The sequence below is a fragment of the Mya arenaria genome, chromosome 8 (genome assembly GCF_026914265.1).
Source record: "Mya arenaria isolate MELC-2E11 chromosome 8, ASM2691426v1".
Lineage (NCBI taxonomy): Eukaryota > Metazoa > Mollusca > Bivalvia > Myida > Myidae > Mya > Mya arenaria.
Genome location: NC_069129.1, coordinates 38,715,708 through 38,735,661, shown reverse-complemented (window position 1 = coordinate 38,735,661; position 19,954 = coordinate 38,715,708). Strand labels below are relative to the sequence as shown.

The window sequence follows — 19,954 nt, the reverse complement described above, 5'->3', positions numbered from 1 at the left end:
ATAGCTCAGTGGAGGTGGTATACCTCATTACGTACAGCCGTATTAATAAGTTCTTTTAAATTATAACTTTTAAAAATAAAAGTTGTTTTTCACTATTTCTCGCATCAACCTTGGACCAATAATACAAAATATGTAACTCCCAGTTTCAGCACAAAATTGCCCCGTCACGTACCTTTTTCTTTTTGGTAATTTAGTTTCCTTTGGGTTAATTGATCCCGGAAATTAAATTAAGAAAAAAACATAATAGAAACAACATTTTCATTATTAATGGGACAATATTTGTATTTTAAGTCGTTATAATGTCAATATATTTATTTCTATATGTTGATCATTAACTTATATTTCCTTGTTGAAATGTGATTCCCTTATGTCCGGGTTTAGAGTATCACTAAATACAATTTCAGGATGCCTTTTATTGTCATTTTGACAGTATGGGTGTTGACAGGTAATTCATGGTCGGGCATTTTAAAAGGCATTAAATACATATTCAAATAATAAAGTTGAAGAATGAGCAGATTGTCTCTAATTGCTTTATTTGTACTAAAGTATCTGTTTTTGAGGTGTGTCTCTCTGAAGTGGTTTTGTTGAACTAGGCACTCCATTAAAAACGGTATTTTTCTGGAATAAGTTGAAAATTGCTTTGTTAACTTGTTGATGTCACAAACCAGCACAAGATAACTAACACTTTTCAAACTCTTGTTTCTTTACAGTGATTGATAATCAGGCATGCCTTAGTAACACAAAGTAGTTGCAAAGTCATCTTCAATTGTTGTGTAGTTTTCTAAAAAATGCTGTTCTAATACGCTTAATGATTGAAATGTAGCATACAAGTGAATGACGTCACAGGATGCATGTGCATCTTTGAGGCCATGCAGAATTGTTAACCTACAAGTTTCTGCTAGCCCTAATCATTTGATTTGATGACAAAATTTTTGCTCCACCCATTAAGGATATTATGCTTTGTGGGAAAGTTTGTCAAATGATAGAGTCATTATAAGCGACATGAGGCATGTCATGGTGCAATTAACAAGATTGAAACATCATCTACAATGTACTTATTACACACAGTGTGTAACAGTTTGTCATCTTCATAAATATCCCTTGAATGAGACGACTGCAGTCACAGGTTCATGGCCCTTTTGTAAATATAAAAATTGAATATGAAGGCATACATGTGATAATTTCTTGGGTCGATTCCGGGACACTCGTCGTAATGTCAACGCACACTAGGGGGGTCCGGAATTTTTTCTAAATGGGGAACGTCTGTGGTGCATTCTATAGCATATCTGGGGCTATTTTAGTCGTTTTTTAAGTCGGGAAAATGTACCTATTTTGACTGCCAAGACGTATATTTTACTTGACATGGTTGTTTTTTTCTGCATTTTCTTGAAAAAATAAAACCACCAGATATTTTCCCAGGCTAACCAGGAGGATATGCAGTCTACTTTCGGTTTCATCAAAACAGGAAATAAACAACTATACGGGCACCTGTTTTCCCGCGCTTTTGAGAACATGCGTTACAAAATATTTATTTTTTCATCACATTTAAAACGTTTGCAATTTATGACACACAATATTTTCCAGACGTTAAAGAAGATTTTCCAGTCGATGAGCTTTTTTCCGTTTGGAGATGCATATAATTTTGATAGAGGGACGTGTCAACAATCGGCTGTATAAAGCGATCACGTGACTTACCATGGTCACGTGATTAAAGCACTCTATATAACCACCTGTAAACCCCATATCGTCAGTTTTATTTCGGCGTAAAAATACACACGATAGTTCGGAAAAAAGGTCAAAACACTAAAATTCCTTATGGACGCGTAAGTTGTTTAAAGTATAACGACGTATCGACTTTGAAATTTGAAAGGAATATGGGATGTTTTCCGTGTATTAATTTTGTTTTTTAACTCATTTTGTCACTTTCTTTGAACTTACCTTCATGCTCGTTTGTTGGTAAAATGTGTGAAAAATATCAATTCATCAATTAAAAGCTATCATTCATAAGACCAAACAAATCCATATGAAAACAATGAATTTGTATACAAGAACCCTCCCCCACTCGTTAAGCACAACAATAGGCCGATAGATCATTTATCGGGTGATTGACGATGACCTCGACGACACACGTACCAATTAACGGATTAGTGTCAACATGTCCTGTGTTTTACGACTAGTGTCCCGGACAGGCAAAATAGCTGACTTACATTGGTAAAATGAAGATAATCGATTCCGATTCCGAGATTATTTTTTTCGTTTCTTTTATGACTTTCCGGGACAAACATGCACCCTCCATGACTCCGTGACAGAGATACGATTTCCAGGACAATCCCGGACGTCCGGGACGTTATCACATGGATGATGAAGGCCAAATTTGTTAACATTTTATTTTGAAAGCGATATATTTTATCAGGACAGTGATATGGCAATATGTTGGTCTCCAAACGGTAATTTTATCTAATTGCAAGTAGAGGTCACATGTCTGCCAAATATGTAAGCAATTTAGCAAAGTTAGGACTAAAGGGATCTCATTATATTATACAGGAATCAAGCAGGGTTCCCGCTGGCGATCGCCATTCGCGACAAAATTGCAAAAGTGGCGACAACTTTTCAAATTTGGCGAATTTATGGAGACAAGGATATTTTTTTTCTAAATATTTTCTTAAAACGACGTAAGCAGAGCCCATGCGGCCTGCATTGATAATCGATTCTGTCACTGTCATAAATCAAGCGCATCTGCTGGTGCGACAACAAATCCATTAATTAGGGCAAGCAGTCACGGCCCAGTCAACACCTCGCTAATTATTGCGGAAATTTATTGCTTTCACGGATTAACAATGCCATCCTTTAACTAGTATGTCTCTTATTAGCAAACAATTTTAAGATTTAGCTTAACAGTTTTGTTGTTGCGTAATTAACGGGTTAGTTTTAAAAATGCAATTTTCGGTTGTCGGAAAGACATGTGATATGCAAATGTCGCAATATGTAATTGCTATAAATGCAGCAATTAAGCAGTTTGAAAAGTGTTAAAAAGATTTACAGAAGTCATTGGGTATGCTTACAAATAAATATAACTACATCCCATTTGATAATAACTTGGCTGGAGTAAAGAGTAGACACTATTTTATTCGGACAGTATGGCCTTAGTTTGACAATGTATATTTCTTTAAAGTTTCCATTTATTTTAAGTTTATCTCATAATTTCATAATTGTATTCTTTAATTCTATGACACTTTTGTATGCAGGCATTCGATTGAAATCAACATACAAAAATGTATATGTATATATCGCTTTTTTGGCAATGTTTCTTTTTTTTTAATTTATGTACTTGTCCATATATTTTATCAATAGAATAACAATAACAATATCTTGTGCTTCATGTACAACAATATTATATTATGTTCTGCACGACAATGTGCTAATTAAATGCAATTTAAGGCTCTTAAAATGCTTAAAACCCATGAGCTTCAGGGGGCTTCGCCCCCTCGGAACCCCCACAAGGGCGCTGCCCTTGACCCTTCGGGGCCCCCTTAACCCCCCGCGAAAAAGTGGCGACAACTTTTTAGAACCCAGGGGGAACCCTGATCAAGTTTACTACTGTTAATTATGATATAATATCAAATCAGTTTATTATAACATGAATGTTTATAAAACAATTTGTTAAAGTTTTATTTACAATTTTTAAAAATAATAAAATAAATATTTTTTAGTATAAAAATTACTGAATGATTATAATTTATTTATTTTCAGTTGGTGCTGTTATATCAGAATCTACAGGTAAATACATGTTATTTGAAAATTCTACCTAGTAATTATAAACGATTCACACTTAAAATACAGGTAAGAAAAAGGTTGACCCAAACTAAGGAACAAATCATCATGAGTATAAAACGTTGCTGTTGTTTGACTATTGCCAATTTGCTTGCAAGATAAAAATTATTGATGCATTCATTACAAAACTGTGTATGGTACATTTCATATTTTGTTCCTATATGATGAATTCAAGGACTGTAAAGTTTGTGGACTCACTGGGTTAGTAGTCGAAATTAACACAAGCTCTGCTCATCTGCGCTTGCTTAAGTTCTGAATTATATATAGTAGGGCTTGTTCAAGGGTTTGTTAAAAAATTTGATGCCAATAAGCAAGAGTATAAGAATTCGGGCTTGTTCATCCAAAAGTTTAATTTAGATGACTGCTGGGTGAAATTGCATAATGTATACCACAAATTGTAAATGTAAACAATATAAGAATTGTTGGTCATAATTTTGTGATGAACTTTAAAGAAGTATTAAATAATTCCATTAAAAACTATATATCGGAAGTCTCTCTGTGTGCAAACATGTTTATTGGCACAGATCACTTTGACAACACAGCAAGAAGTAAACATGTTTTTTATTGCAAAAATGGTAACCGGCTTATGTTATTTTGCACACATCAGATCTACATTGTGATGGGGATAGGATTGTAGAGCTACAGGAAGACCATGGGCTTATCAGTTCAACACAAGCTAACCTCACCAACACCCATCTCTGCCAGCTGTGGAGAATACAGGCACCATATGGAAGCAGTATTACTATAAGGTTGGCATCATAATATACATTTATTAATTAACAGTCCTTTTGCACTTAGTTTAATTAAAAGTTTGTATCTTTCCATTATCTTCAGGAAACTAAGAGAGAATTATCTTATCTTTACATCAAATTTATCCTTTATTTCATAACAAAAATAGGTTTGTTTTGCATTTACCTACTGACCCTTCTCTTTAATGCTGGGCAATTAGTTTGTTTGATTTGAATAACCAGTGACTGATAGGTACCACAGGGAAATGCAGCATTTAAACCAAACATGAATGGTTATCTGACATGAAATGAGAAGAACTAGTACAAAATATCAAAATTTAAAAACCCCTACCTACCAACCCATATTTTTATCAAGCTGTAACTGGAAACAAATCTATTTTGTTTTGGCCAACGTAGGGATGTTTAAATGATACACATTTGGCACATCCATAAGGACTTGTAATGTATATAATACTACTAACGAGCATTTGTTTCTATTTTAGGATTCAACACTTCTTTGGGAAGAGCGCCTGCGAGTCTGGCTACAACCTTTACCTAGGACCAATGCCAGAGTACTTTGTGTGTAACCAGTCTGCAGGGTTTGACCACACTAGCACTCCAATCTTGTACCAGTCTATCCGTGATCATGTCTGGGTCCGGTATACAAGGGACAACAAGACTGACCATATTGCTCCATCCTTTAACTTGGAATTTGTCACAAGTGAGTCACAAGGAAGAAAATATTTGTACTATTAAGTTGATATAAATACTTGGAGTACAGAACATACTCTTCAATTTGTTAAAAATATGTTGAAAATGAAGCCAATTTTTCCGCAGGTGAGAGTGAGAAGTGTCAGTACCGATGTTCAGACGGTGCATGCTACATGGAGGCCTGGAGGTGTAACTACATCGCAGAGTGCAGGGACATGGAAGATGAGCTCAATTGTGACCTGCCTTATTCCACAGCCACAGGTATAGAACACAGGTTTCTCACTTTTTGAGGTCCCTGTCCCTTGTCTTTATAGCCTTTTGCTTTTAGATGAAAATTTTAGCAAAATCAAATGAACGCCTTTTATAAATGTGCTATTAGACTTTCGTTTTCAGATAAACAACTTCATAGCTCTAGGTTTGTGGTTGGTGTTTGTCCAGCGTAAACAATTGCTTTAAACAACACCTCTACTGCCTGATGAAACTTTCAAACCTTTTCAAATTTGTTGAAGAAAATGAACTCCATTCAAAACTCTTGTTGCCATGACAACCGAAAGGAAAAACTTCATAATATTCTTGACAAAAACAAAGAGGTCTAAGGCTTAGATTTTGTGTGTGTTACATTGTCTAGTGGTCTACAAAGTTTGTTCAAATTATGGCCCTGGAGTCAAAACCCTGGCTGACAAGTTTCTTTCATATTTATATAGGAAAAACTTCTTGTTTGAAACTGCTAGGCCCTGACCATTGATAATTTGTATGTATCATCATGTAGTAGTCCACCATCAAGTTTGTTAAAATTATTCCCTTTGACCAACTTCCTGTTTTTCTGAAAACATTTCCTTGAATACTCTTAAAGTCAAATTTATTGAAATTTAACAGGATGGCTTGGGTGACCATCTACGAAAATACAACAAGGAGTCTTGATTGACCTTTAACAACAACAAAAAATGGCTGACTACCTGTTATACATTTTAAAAATCTCTCTGAAGTACACTTTTTATTCAGTTGTATTTTAGATACAGGAAACTCAATTTCACATACTTAAGCTTCTAGAAATTCTGAAAAACTGTTCCACAGTATGTGTATGGTTTAGATTTAGGTTTTTTGGTATGTACTGATCTTAGAAAGTAGGTGTTTGGTAAGTAGTGATCTTAGACTATATCTTTGTCAATTTCAAATAATCTCAACTCCATACTGGGGCGCAGAGCCAACTTATCACCTACTTTATGTCAACTGGGCGTATTACCCAACTAATGTTTAAAGGCTGTGTTTTTCTTCTCATCTCAGGTGAGCCATTCAGGGCCATCAAAGCCCTCTTGTTTAAATCTGAAAATCTTTTTTCAGTCTCAGATTTATTTATTACCAATGAGGGTAATTTGATATAAGGGCAATGTTTATTGTTTTAAAGCACTATGTCTCTTGCTTTGTGTTTGTTCAGTATTGATATTTGTGCCTTTAAACCACATTCTAGTTTAATTTTAGAGACAATATTTTCCACGTAATGCTTGAACTACATGTACTTTGTTACACTTTCCAGAGAAGCCTGTTGGTGGGCTTTTCAATGTTATTAGTCCACAGACCCTGCCTCCCCAGCATGGCTACCAGGTGTGTGTGAAGTGTTTTATCTTAAAGATCCAACGTTACACATGCGTCCCCACGGCCATGTTGTGTGATGGAAATATTGACTGCATCAACGAGGCCGATGAACACAACAACTGTGGTAGGTCAACAAGTTTAGAGGGTATCTTATTCTGAAATATTTATTTACATATTCGAAAGGAATATTTCTCATATGTGGATTATACGGAAATATATCAAAGCTAACACTGGTCAATATGGGCCACTGGAGCACCTAAATTTTCAATGTGATTAGCGAGTAAACAAATTTCTTGGTAAGGCCCATTTCATTACATAGTAAATAAATAGTTACTCATTAAGTATAAGATTAAGTTTACAATATGCTTGTGATTCACAGTGAGTTCTAGTGAAATGTGATGGGTGCTCAGACTCTAAAAAACGTTTGTGAAATTTTGTTATTTATGTTCTTGTTAGGAACCCCTTTTTTGCCCAGAAATTGATGTGTTTTTCTTAAATTACTACAGAAGAACTGAATAAGTTCAAATGAAATTTTACATTGAAAAAGTTCAGCTCTTGATCTAGAAATTAGCAAATTAAGATTTTTAATGAAGGTTTATTTAACAACAATATCATGGGACAAACATACCCATTAAAATCCACTGAAATGACCAATAAAAATTCACTAACTAGAAAATGTTACTTTTTAAAAACAAATCTTAAACAATTGCCTACAATAACTACGGTACTATCTATTTTCTAAGATTCTGAACATGTTGCTCTGTTAAAACAAATATGCAGGGGAAATATTTTCCATTTTGTTGAAATGTTAAAAATGGATATTCCCCGCTGAAAGGAACAGACTGCAAGCTGGTCCAATTTCAATATTGATGGTAAATTTATTATTTTCAGAGAAAAATGTTAATTTCCCAATTGAGCATCATTTGAACAGAGAATATCATTTGTATGATATTCAATCAAATTTAAATTGTTTAACATGGGTTTTACAGGGTGGGTGAATAATTTGTACGGGCAAACAGTGTTCCCTAACCAATAAAATAAATGTTTTCCATCAGATCACCAGTGTGGTTATGGGGAGATCTACTGTTACCAACCAGGACTACGAAAATACAGCTGTCTTCACAACACACTAAAATGTGATGGGCACGCAGACTGTAAACACCAGGAGGATGAAGACCCTAGTATCTGCTGTAAGTGGGTGATGGTGTTTTATCAGTATGATCTGATGGGATAGGGATGAGGGTGATCTAGTCAGCAAGTATTTGTTCCATGTGATTGGATTAAAAAAGAAATGATTGCAATGCATTTTTATTATAAATATACCGATAGCAATTATTGCCTTCTTATAAAGCACAATACTTCACCAAAATGATGTTATCACTTTTTCATCCGCAAAACTCATTTTCCTCACAAATAGTGAATTATTGGCTGATTTAAACCTTTGAAGTTTTGGCTGAATGTTTTCATTAGTTGTGAAGAACATCAATATGATGGAAGTGATGTCTATGTCATAACGGCATGTCATGAAGCATGCTCTATACGTCAGTGACAATTGATACATGTAGTATTTAAGTAAGTTACGATATTGTAGATGCTCATTCACTTGTGTTTGGTCATAGCATCGCTCCTGTCATTGAAAGAAAAAGAAATGGTAAATAATTAATGTCACTAAAATAAATGAATAAATGATTGAAAATAATTGCGTATTATTTGATGATCAGTGTCAGATTCTTTTTATCACATTTTTCCAGTAAAAAAAGCAAAAAATGACCAACCTATTTCACCAGTCCTGCTCTAGTGATGAGTCCAATACCACAAAGCAATGCCATTTCCCGAATTGTATTGCAGAAATGTAGTACCTGAAATTATTTAAAATCACAGATACTTCTGATCATTTTAAATTTGTTTATAAGTAGAATTCATACTAAGATGATATCAAGTAAGAGTTACAACAAAATAAGCCGTAAGCCGGTAACAAGGCTTGCCGAGTTACCGGCCACGCAGCATGCCCGAGGGTCGGATCCGGACCGGAAAAACATGATTGATATTTTTTCTTGCATATCTTAATTTATCAATTTGTGGAAAAAATGACGTAGAAAACGAACTTTGGTACAATTACACCAAAAAAGCGCGTGCGACGTTGTTTACTGACGTCATAGAGCGCAGAAATTTTAAATAACTAAAAATAGCGTTTTTTTTATGATTATTTATTTTCAATTTGAATTAAAAGTCTTGCAAACATATATATTTGATTGCGCTTTATTGAAATGGCATAATATATTTTTCATAAACCATACAATAAAAGAAATAAGAAGTGGCGCGTTGATGCGCATGACTCATCTTACATGGGGTATGTAAGATGGGTTTTTCCAGCACTGGTCACATGACCGGAAACACACGTCGGGTATGCAAGAAAGAACCATACGTGATGGCTATTTAAACCTGAAAACAATGTATAGCATGTGCTTAATTGTATTATTTGGAGAAATTGCCTTAGCCCCCACAAAATATGAACTAGAAAATTTATTTGGGGAATGATGTAACTTTTAAATTTGAAGAAAAATTTATGATTTCAAGGACATTTTCAGAATAATAGACTCATATTAAAGGATAAACTATGCAGAGAAAACACCTAATCATTACAACATCTGTTAGTAGAAAGTAATCTGTATTTCAGCATCAAGCTTGTGTAACCGTCGTCTAGAGGAAAGAATCGGCTGGTTTTCCTCCCCTCACTTTCCAGATCGATATCTGCCCAACTCCAACTGCTCATGGGTCATCCACCAGCTGGTAGGGAAAACCTTTTATTTTGGAGTTTTATTTAATGGCTTCTCTGTTTCATGGGAAAACATTTTGGAATTGTCAGCAAGCATTAGCATTGTCATAGGAAGAGTAGCTCCCATAGCTTTAATACTGGCAAAACTTCAGAAACTATTAAAGATATTCACAGAAAATATCGTATACATGTACAAGAAAAGTTACTCTTTTAGGGAGCTCCAATGAGCTCTAAAATCCAGTTGCGAAAAGTGATGTTTGACCTTGACATGTCTGACCACACATCAGTGACTATCTACGATGGGCCGGACTTTACCTACGATGAGATAGGAACGTTCACAAGCCAGGTTCCCCCACCCGCTGTCATCGTTAGCACATCCTCATGGCTTAACATTGTGTTCAAATCTGGAAACCTTCCATTACTCGCCAAAGGATTTAATTTCACCTATCAGATGAAAGGTGACTGATTTTTTTATTTAAGTTTATACATGTCATTTCTGGATGTTTTACTGCATGATTGATTGTTTTTAGCTCGACTATTCGAAGAATGGGTGGGCTATACTACTCGCCCCAGTGTCGTCATTCGGTTAAAGTTTTAGGGCAAGTTGGGATTTTCACTTATAAGTCCAAAACCCTACATTCAATTGACTTAATACTTCACGCAGTTGTTCAGGGTCATCACATGATGAGGTTAGATAACTCCATATTATTCTTTACACAGATTATGGCCCCTGATTGACTATGGAACTTAGGTTAAAGTTTTAGGGCAAGTTGGAATATTTATTAATAACTTCTATATCCTTTGTTCAATTGACTTAATACTTCACACAGTTGTTCAGGACCATCACACAATGAGGTTACATAACTCCATATTATCCTAAATACAAGTTATGGCCCCTGATTGTCTTAGGTTAAAGTTTTAAGGCAGGTTAAAGTTTTAGGGCAAGTTGGAATTTTCACGTAAAACTCCTATACCATTCATTCAATTGACTTAATACTTAACACAGATGTTCAGAGCCATCACATAATGAGGTTAGATAACTGCATATTATCTTTTATACAAATTATGGCCCCTGATTGACTATGGAACTTAGGTTAAAGTTTTAGGGCAGGTTGGGATATTGTTTAATAACTTTTATACCCTTCATTCAATTGACTTAATACTTCACACAATTGTTCAGGACCATCACCCAATGAGGTTACATAACTCCAAATCCTTATTACAAGTTATGGCCCCTGATTGACTTAGGTTAAAGTTTTAGGCAAGTAAAAGTTAAGGGGAAGTTGGGATTTTAATAAAAAAAACTTCTATACCGTTCATTAAATGCACTAAACAAAATTAAAAATTATTTACGACCATCTTACAACAAGAAACATAACTCCGTTTTAAGCCTAAATACAAATTGTGGTTCTTGAATTTTTTTTTATTTTTTTTCTTTAATTTCCTTTGAAAGGCATATTTGTATATTCTTAACCACATTTTCATAATGGGAAATCAAGTTATTTGAATGACTTGCATCATTGTTTTGGCGGGCTGGTGGGAGGGCAGCATCAAAGTCACCTTATGTATCGAATGATTTTAGTTAGGTTTGACATAAAGAGACCAAACTTGGTATTATTTCATCGTTATTGTATTCTAAGTCAAAGCGGCGTAGTCGAGCGCGCTGTCTTACGACGGCTCTTGTTTATTGAGGTTAAAACAACACACCTAATATACACTAAAGTACACATACTAAAGTAGGTTAAATGTTGACATTAGAATATAGCTTAAAACTACTTTAAAATATACCATAGAAACGATGTACAAAATGCTCAACTTAAGTTTAGTGTGTAATAACGGGGGATGGCCTATGAAAGTATGAGTTATAAGATTATATATGTTAATGTTTTTGTTGTCTGGTGAAAACATGGTTAGGATTTTAATGCAAAGGTAAAGAACAGTATTTCCCCATTGTAATAGTTGAAGGGGTCAGGATAATGCTGTTAGGAAGAGGTTTTCCCTCTATTTTTAACTGAAGTGTATTCTTAGTACTTTATTCTTCAATGATGCAATTTGATTTACGGTATGTTTAGGACTGTTCAATGTTACGACTTGGTCGACCAATTATTGAACACAAAGACATGCCTGCCTACCCAGCATGAATGTTATGACTGTGTCCACCAGTTATTGATTATTTAACACAGACATGCCAGCCAGCACAGCACAAGGGTAGAGACTTGGTCCACCAGTTATTGATTATTTAACACAGACATGCCTGCCAACACAGCACAAGAGTAGGGACTTGGTCCACCAGTTATTGATTATTTAACACAGACATGCCTGCCAACACAGCACAAGGGTAGAGACTTGGTCCACCAGTTATTGATTATTTAACACAGACATGCCTGCCAACACAACACAAGAGTAGGGACTTGGTCCTATAAGTATAATTACTGATTACTGAACACAGGGACATGCCTGCCAACCCAGCACGAATGTTTCGGGGAAAGTGAGTGTTACGACCAGGCCCACCAACATTGTAATGGCGTGTGGGACTGTCCTCTCAAGGGTTCTGATGAACTGGACTGTGGTATGACATTTCTTAAAATCTAAACTCTATCAACTGGAAACTTACTGTAAGTGTGGTACCATGGAATTTTGGCCGATAGACAAAAGCCATGAGAGAAAATCACTGTTTCCTTTGGAATAAAGTAAATAAATATTTCATTTACTCATTTTAAGTTTGTCTGTCTTTGAAAATTGGTACATATGTTGCCAGAACCAAAATGCACATGTACAGCAAGACACATAACTCTGGTTTTAATAATTGATGAATTCTGCCCTTTTTTCAACTGTAAATAACTGAGCAGTGATGATCTTCCCTCCACGCCACTCCTGTTATTAAACATTGACATTGAGCCATGATTGTGGGATGTGACATATTATTTCAGTTGAAATTTAGATCAAACCTGAAATAAGTCTGGCTATACATAACAGTATATGCCTGCTGGCTATATTATAACAGTATATGACTGCTGGCTATATTGTAACAGTATATGACTGCTGGCTATATTGTAACAGTATATGACTGCTGGCTATATTATAACAGTATATGCCTGCTGGCTATATTATAACAGTATATGACTACTGGCTATATTATAACAGTATATGCCTGCTGGCTATATTGTAACAGTATATGACTGCTGGCTATATTATAACAGTATATGACTGCTGGCTATATTGTAACAGTATATGACTGCTGGCTATATTGTAACAGTATATGACTGCTGGCTATATTATAACAGTATATGACTGCTGGCTATATTATAACAGTATATGACTGCTGGCTATATTATAACAGTATATGACTGCTGGCTATATTATAACAGTATATGACTGCTGGCTATATTGTAACAGTATATGACTGCTGGCTATATTATAACAGTATATGACTGCTGGCTATATTGTAACAGTATATGACTGTTGGCTATATTGTAACAGTATATGACTGCTGGCTATATTGTAACAGTATATGCCTGCTGGCTATATTGTAACAGTATATGACTGCTGGCTATATTATAACAGTATATGCCTGCTGGCTATATTGTAACAGTATATGACTGCTGGCTATATTGTAACAGTATATGCCTGCTGGCTATATTATAACAGTATATGACTGCTGGCTATATTGTAACAGTATATGACTGCTGGCTATATTATAACAGTATATGCCTGCTGGCTATATTATAACAGTATATGACTGCTGGCTATATTATAACAGTATATGACTGCTGGCTATATTATAACAGTATATGACTGCTGGCTATATTATAACAGTATATGCCTGCTGGCTATATTATAACAGTATATGACTGCTGGCTATATTATAACAGTATATGCCTGCTGGCTATATTATAACAGTATATGACTGCTGGCTATATTATAACAGTATATGCCTGCTGGCTATATTATAACAGTATATGACTGCTGGCTATATTATAACAGTATATGACTGCTGGCTATATTGTAACAGTATATGACTGCTGGCTATATTATAACAGTATATGCCTGCTGGCTATATTGTAACAGTATATGACTGCTGGCTATATTATAACAGTATATGCCTGCTGGCTATATTGTAACAGTATATGACTGCTGGCTATATTATAACAGTATATGCCTGCTGGCTATATTATAACAGTATATGACTGCTGGCTATATTATAACAGTATATGCCTGCTGGCTATATTATAACAGTATATGACTGCTGGCTATATTATAACAGTATTTGCCTGCTGGCTATATTATAACAGTATATGACTGCTGGCTATATTATAACAGTATATGCCTGCTGGCTATATTATAACAGTATATGACTGCTGGCTATATTATAACAGTATTTGCCTGCTGGCTATATTATAACAGTATATGACTGCTGGCTATATTATAACAGTATATGCCTGCTGGCTATATTGTAACAGTATATGACTGCTGGCTATATTATAACGGTATATGCCTGCTGGCTATATTATAACAGTATATGACTGCTGGCTATATTATAACAGTATATGACTGCTGGCTATATTATAACAGTATATGACTGCTGGCTATATTATAACGGTATATGCCTGCTGGCTATATTATAACAGTATATGACTGCTGGCTATATTATAACAGTATATGACTGCCAGAATAGTTGTGGTAGTCTTCCTCTTCAATAATATATTTGATCAACATCTTCATTTGTTAGAATTATATATAGAATGGCAGTTAAAGTCAAATTGTAATGGATTTTAAGTTGCATAAATTTATTAAGGATAAGAAGAGTAATGGAAAAGAAATGAGTTCCTATATGTAAGTTATATTATGGATGCTATCATTCAGTTTTATACAAAGAGTTTTAAATCATGATTTTTTTCAGACACATGCAAACCTGATTATTATTTCTGTGGAATCATCAGTCAGTGCTACCACCCCTCTGAAAGATGTAACGGAATAGCCAAGTGCCAAAACTATGCGGATGAAAACAACTGTTGTAAGTACATAGAATTCATTAGTATTCCAATGCAAGTGTAGACAGCATGTATATTTCTTTGAGACTGTGTGTAGTACTATTTGACCCAATTCATTACCAATTATAAGAGTTTGATTTTTTTTTTGATATGCCTATAAATTCTGTTTTCCATATCCAACAGTGATAAAACAGGAAGGGTTATTGAAAAATCTGTATCAGGCTACTTTTGTTTACAAAACCTGTATGAGCATAGAAGCATGAAAGTGTTGAAAACTTTTTGCCACCTTGATGTTTATTTTTTTTGCAATATAAACTTGGTATTCAAAGATATTTTTTCATGACATATTATATTTCCTTTTTTTTCTAGGTCCAACTAGTAGAAACAGGCAACTGTTAGCATCCCCTTGCAAGTTCTCTTAAAATGGTACCTCCCATATTTCAGCTCCAACCCAGTGTGGTAGTCAGAATGGCACGTTCCTGTGCCGGAATGGTCGATGTATCTACCAGAACTGGACATGTGATCACCATGATGACTGCGGAGATGGCAGCGATGAAGAGGAGTGTCCGCGTAAGTGAAACTTTGTTTTAATTACTGTTTTTCTTGTGTATCTTTTTTATGCCATTCTTGTCTTTTGGCATGTACTGATTTTGACATTGCAATTCCAGTAAAATTACATTTTCATTGATTTTTTTTGCTATGGATTAGACTGGTCCTGATTTTGAGTTATTGATTACTGTAAATGATACCATATGATTGATGAGTAAAATATTTATATAATGTATTCAAAAGGTATTGGTAAATAAGTGAGAGTTGACATAGGTGTCTGCCTTGACCGAAGAGGTTGTGGGTTTGATTCCCACCAAGGGTACTTTCTCATGGCCTCTATAAATGGACACCAGTACTTATTTCTACCCTGAAAATAATCTCAACTGCTTCAAGTAAGGCTTTCATCACAGTCAAGCTAAAATAAATTTATATGATGAATGGTATTGAGCAAAAATCTAACCTTGAATGTTTTATCTAGGTGTGGTAACAACCAAGCGGGTGATAATTGCAGCCATCTGTGGGTCCATGATCTGTGCACTGTTACTAGTGATCCTAGTGGGCTGTTCCTGCAAGCTGTACTCTCTCCGAGCCATTGACATCTCCCCCCATCACAGGATAGAAAATCCCATGGGACGACTATACGCCGAGCTTGTGAGACGACGTGCCCCACCTCCCTACCATGAGGCAATGTTGACCTCAAGGAATTTTGACGAGGTGCAACAAGAATATTTAGATCAGCTGAGAAATTCTAGTAGAAGATCCAGACGAAGTGGTAGAGGAAATAGAAGAAGGTCTAGGAACCAGCCAACTAGAGATAATCCAGATGCTGGCTTAGTGGACCAAAATGATGCAGATAGCAATAACAATGGGGATAGAAATGGCAACCATATTATTCATGAAAATGGCCCACAGCTGATTGTGATTGATGAGGAAAATCTGAATGAGAATAATATAGATGTTACAGACTCTTCGTCTACAACTCACTTACTGCCCTCTGAAAGTGAATCTGACTCATCTGACACTGAAAATGACCTTGATGTTGATAACGGTATTCAAGGTCAAGGTTACTCTGCTGAAGGGCATGAAATGGTGGAAATGAATGACACAAATGCTGCTGTTGATGATGACGATGAGAATATTTTAGTGAGTGAGAGGTTATCAGCACAGTGGGAGAGAGTGAGTGAGAGTGAGGAAGAATCAGATGATGTTTGTATACTTGGAGATCCTTTACATAGAAATGAACTTGACAGGGGTCTAAGGCACCAAAGTCACTGTGATAATGCCAGTTTAGACACTGATGCTAGTGCTTCCATAACGAGTGGGGAAAACCAAGATGGCTCACCGACAGACCTGATGGTGAAAGACAGCAGTGATGATGATGACGATGATTCCTCGGACTCTGATAATGATGACCATGACAATTCCAGGAATTCGACTCCTAAACCAGACACTCGTCACACAAATCCCCTTATATCTGTCCCTTCTGGATCAATGCTGATGAGGAATATCTCACGCAACTCCTTGGATTCCATTGGTTCCGAGACATTCAGTGAAAATGATGTCCCTATGCAGCCAATGGACCAAACTTCTCACTCTTAGAATCACTGTTTTCTGTTTACTGGTTAGGGACCATTTTACCCATACCAATTATTTGCCTATCTTGTTAATCCTGTGTTTAACAATTGCATTATTATTTGTTGTTTTTTATACAAATGAAAGTGTGTGTTTAAATGAAGTTTCAAGACAGAAAAAAATTCCTTGAAAACCAGCAATTTATCCTCAAAATTGAAATTGCACCAGGTTGTGCCATATTTTTTGGGGGGATTATCAAATCTTTTTTACACAACAGAATGGAGTATATTTCATCCAAAATTACTCATTAAAAAGAGCAACACGTTCAGATTTATAGGAAATAAAAAGAAATAAAATATGTAATTGTTTAGTTGAAAACATTTTTTTGATATATATTTTTAGATAGTGGGGGAATTATCGGTACAGTTCACTGTTGCTTCACTGGATTTCAATGAGCATGTTAAGCATGTGAACTTGTGTTAGAAATAAGCATTCACCATAACTTTTAGCATACTCTTACCTCTTATCCATTTCCAGGCAAGAAGGTGTCCCTGACCAGTAATATAATTATTATAATATAAAAACTAACACTTCAGTTGCCACTTCCCATGGTTACTTGTTCTTTATCATAATGCATAGAAATATTTTTTTATTCATAAAGCATTTTTGACTTGTTATTAGAAAAAAAAATAAGATTTTACAAGAACTTTTTTCTGATATATAATCTAAGATGTATTTCACCCTAAAATTGCTTTGTGAATACCGCCCCTGAATGTTTTATTTTTGTTACCTTATCCTACAAATCATGGTAATGCTGTTCACAGGTTAAAAGTCATTTTTAGCCCGTCTGTATTTTTCAAGAAAAAAAGTGTCATTTTCATCGGTGTCTTAAAGTGTGGCTATAACTTACAATCTTTTAAGATATTCGAATGAAACTAGGTACACATGTTGTTAGTGACAATGTGCATCTTGGTATAGCACAAGGCCTTGAATAATTGTTCAGTAAAGCCCTTTTTGTGAAAAAAACCTGAACAGATGAGCATTTGGCTTTCTCTGTGTGGCGCTCTTGTTTGTCATCTGTTTTGCCTTGTGTATGTTTTTCCTCTACTAAAGTTACAGCTTTCCATTTGTTTCTTGATTGCACTTGACATGGTTACCAATATGTGTTATAAGATTATATATATTGACATAATTTCTAGTTGTACAAAATAATGTCTTTAGTAATGTTTTATAATTAACATATTTATCTATTGAGACCTAATTTGTTTTAAAGTTAAAATGTTATCATTGTGTTTACACCTTTGAAGTCCTTCTCTAAAATATTCAGGTCAGTAAAACAAACCTAACATTCCTTTAAATTGATCTGGACATTCTTTCTCTTTCATCATGTAAATGTTTCAAATATGTGTAGTGGTATATGTGTCCACCTCTCACTCAAGAGGTTCAGGGTTTCATACCACCAGGGCATCTTTCTCATGGCTTTCACAATGAACACTTGAACTGATTGAACAGGAAATCATTCGGAGCATTGGCTTTCATCACAATCATGTTAAAGGAAATTAAATTGGATAAAGTAATGTAAATTATTTATATCATACTTGCCAACATTTTGAAGATTTATAAATCTCATCATATCAATATGCATTTAACCATCATATCCTCAGATGGTCAAAAACTTCTATATTCAAAACATGCCATGAATGTGAACTTTTATGTGTAAAATATGGGGATTTTTTACCCGTAACATTGTTATGTGATGTTTTATATGTACATGCCCTTACAGTTTTTCTAATGGAAAGGACATGACTTCATGCCCTTAACAAAATGTATGGCTTTATGCTTTCCAGTGGTTTATACAGATTTATCGAACAGTATAAATATCAATTTGGTATTTTTCACCATTTTGCAATTTTGGCCTGCACTCACTTACAAACTCGCACAGGACTGGGACATAATTTTAACCATGTCATTTCTGAAACCATGTTACTTGTGCATGTAGTTTGACACATTTTTGATTAAATGAATGCAATTAAATGTCTAAATACCAGTATTGGGCATATGATACCAAGAAAAATTGCTTCAGTGCAAGATCGCAATATATTTCACCTACTGAACACCAAAAAATGAATATTTCACTTGTGGCTATCCAGTGACACATGTATGTTTTTTTTGATGCTCACTTGATGAATTATATTACATTATGATACTGAAACAAATAATTATCCTCTATTTCTTTATCTTTTGTGTTGCTAACTAATTATTGATATCAATAGGCCAAAGTGATTGTAAAGAATCATGTTCCTACATATTAACATTTCTTCTTATTGTTTATTCAATGTGTTTTATACAAGATCATAGATTTAATTCGCAAAAGTCAGAATGGCTCTTACATCAAACTTCCCTTTGTTGTACAGTAATTTAGTTCTTCAAGGGAGATCACTGTGAATGAGATTGGATTAACATGCATATCACTCTATGTTGAAAAAAAATAGAATGAAAAGTAGATGTACACATCTGGTAGAACTAAATGACAGCTGTGGTTACTGTTAAAACAATTCAAACTTTTTATGAACAAATTCTTATCAAATGTACCACTATGGTGTTGTAGAGCAGAAATTAGAGCAGTTATAAATGAAAACAACCTGAAAGAAATAACTAGTTTTCCCCACTGTGTTTTGTTTAGCCCATCTTGTTACAATGTACATGTTTTATTTTGTTGTCTTGTTTGTTTATATACTTATATACTATGTTTATTATTACTATTTTATCAAATTGCTTGGAATATACCCAAGTGCTCAAATGTGTTACCTTCATGATTAAACAGTGCTTTAAAAAAATTGGTCTGTTTGCTTATATCATTTTTTAAGCTGACCTGAACACTTACGGTACTTGGGTTAGCCCATAGGATTGACATGTATGTTGAGACCTTTCAATTAGCACCACGTATGGCAGTCAGATCACGTGCCACAATTTAAACAGTATAATACAGGACACCAAAGTAGACAGCCAGGCACAGGTACTTGACACATCGTCTAAGGGTTTTATTAATGTTAATTCTATTTAGATTGGATTGTATTATGAAAGAAGACAGCCAGGCACAGGTACTTGACACATCGTCTAAGGGTTTTATTAATGTTAATTCTATTTAGATTGGATTGTATTATGAAAGAAGACAGCCAGGCACAGGTACTTGACACGCCGTC

General features: G+C 34.9%; 1 protein-coding gene across 1 annotated transcript; it reads left to right on the top strand.

Moving 5' to 3' along the window:
• Window positions 1–221: 221 nt before the first annotated feature.
• LOC128243296 (low-density lipoprotein receptor-related protein 12-like) lies at window positions 222–16,809 on the top strand. Its single transcript, XM_052960979.1, has 13 exons — window positions 222–445; window positions 3,751–3,777; window positions 4,439–4,580; window positions 5,063–5,280; window positions 5,397–5,531; window positions 6,805–6,987; window positions 7,919–8,053; window positions 9,541–9,653; window positions 9,854–10,097; window positions 12,089–12,208; window positions 14,540–14,653; window positions 15,075–15,200; window positions 15,658–16,809. Exons 1-13 carry the CDS (start codon window positions 406–408, stop codon window positions 16,776–16,778), a joined length of 2,718 nt encoding a protein of 905 aa, XP_052816939.1. The 5' UTR covers window positions 222–405; the 3' UTR covers window positions 16,779–16,809.
• The last annotated feature ends 3,145 nt before the right edge of the window (window positions 16,810–19,954 follow it).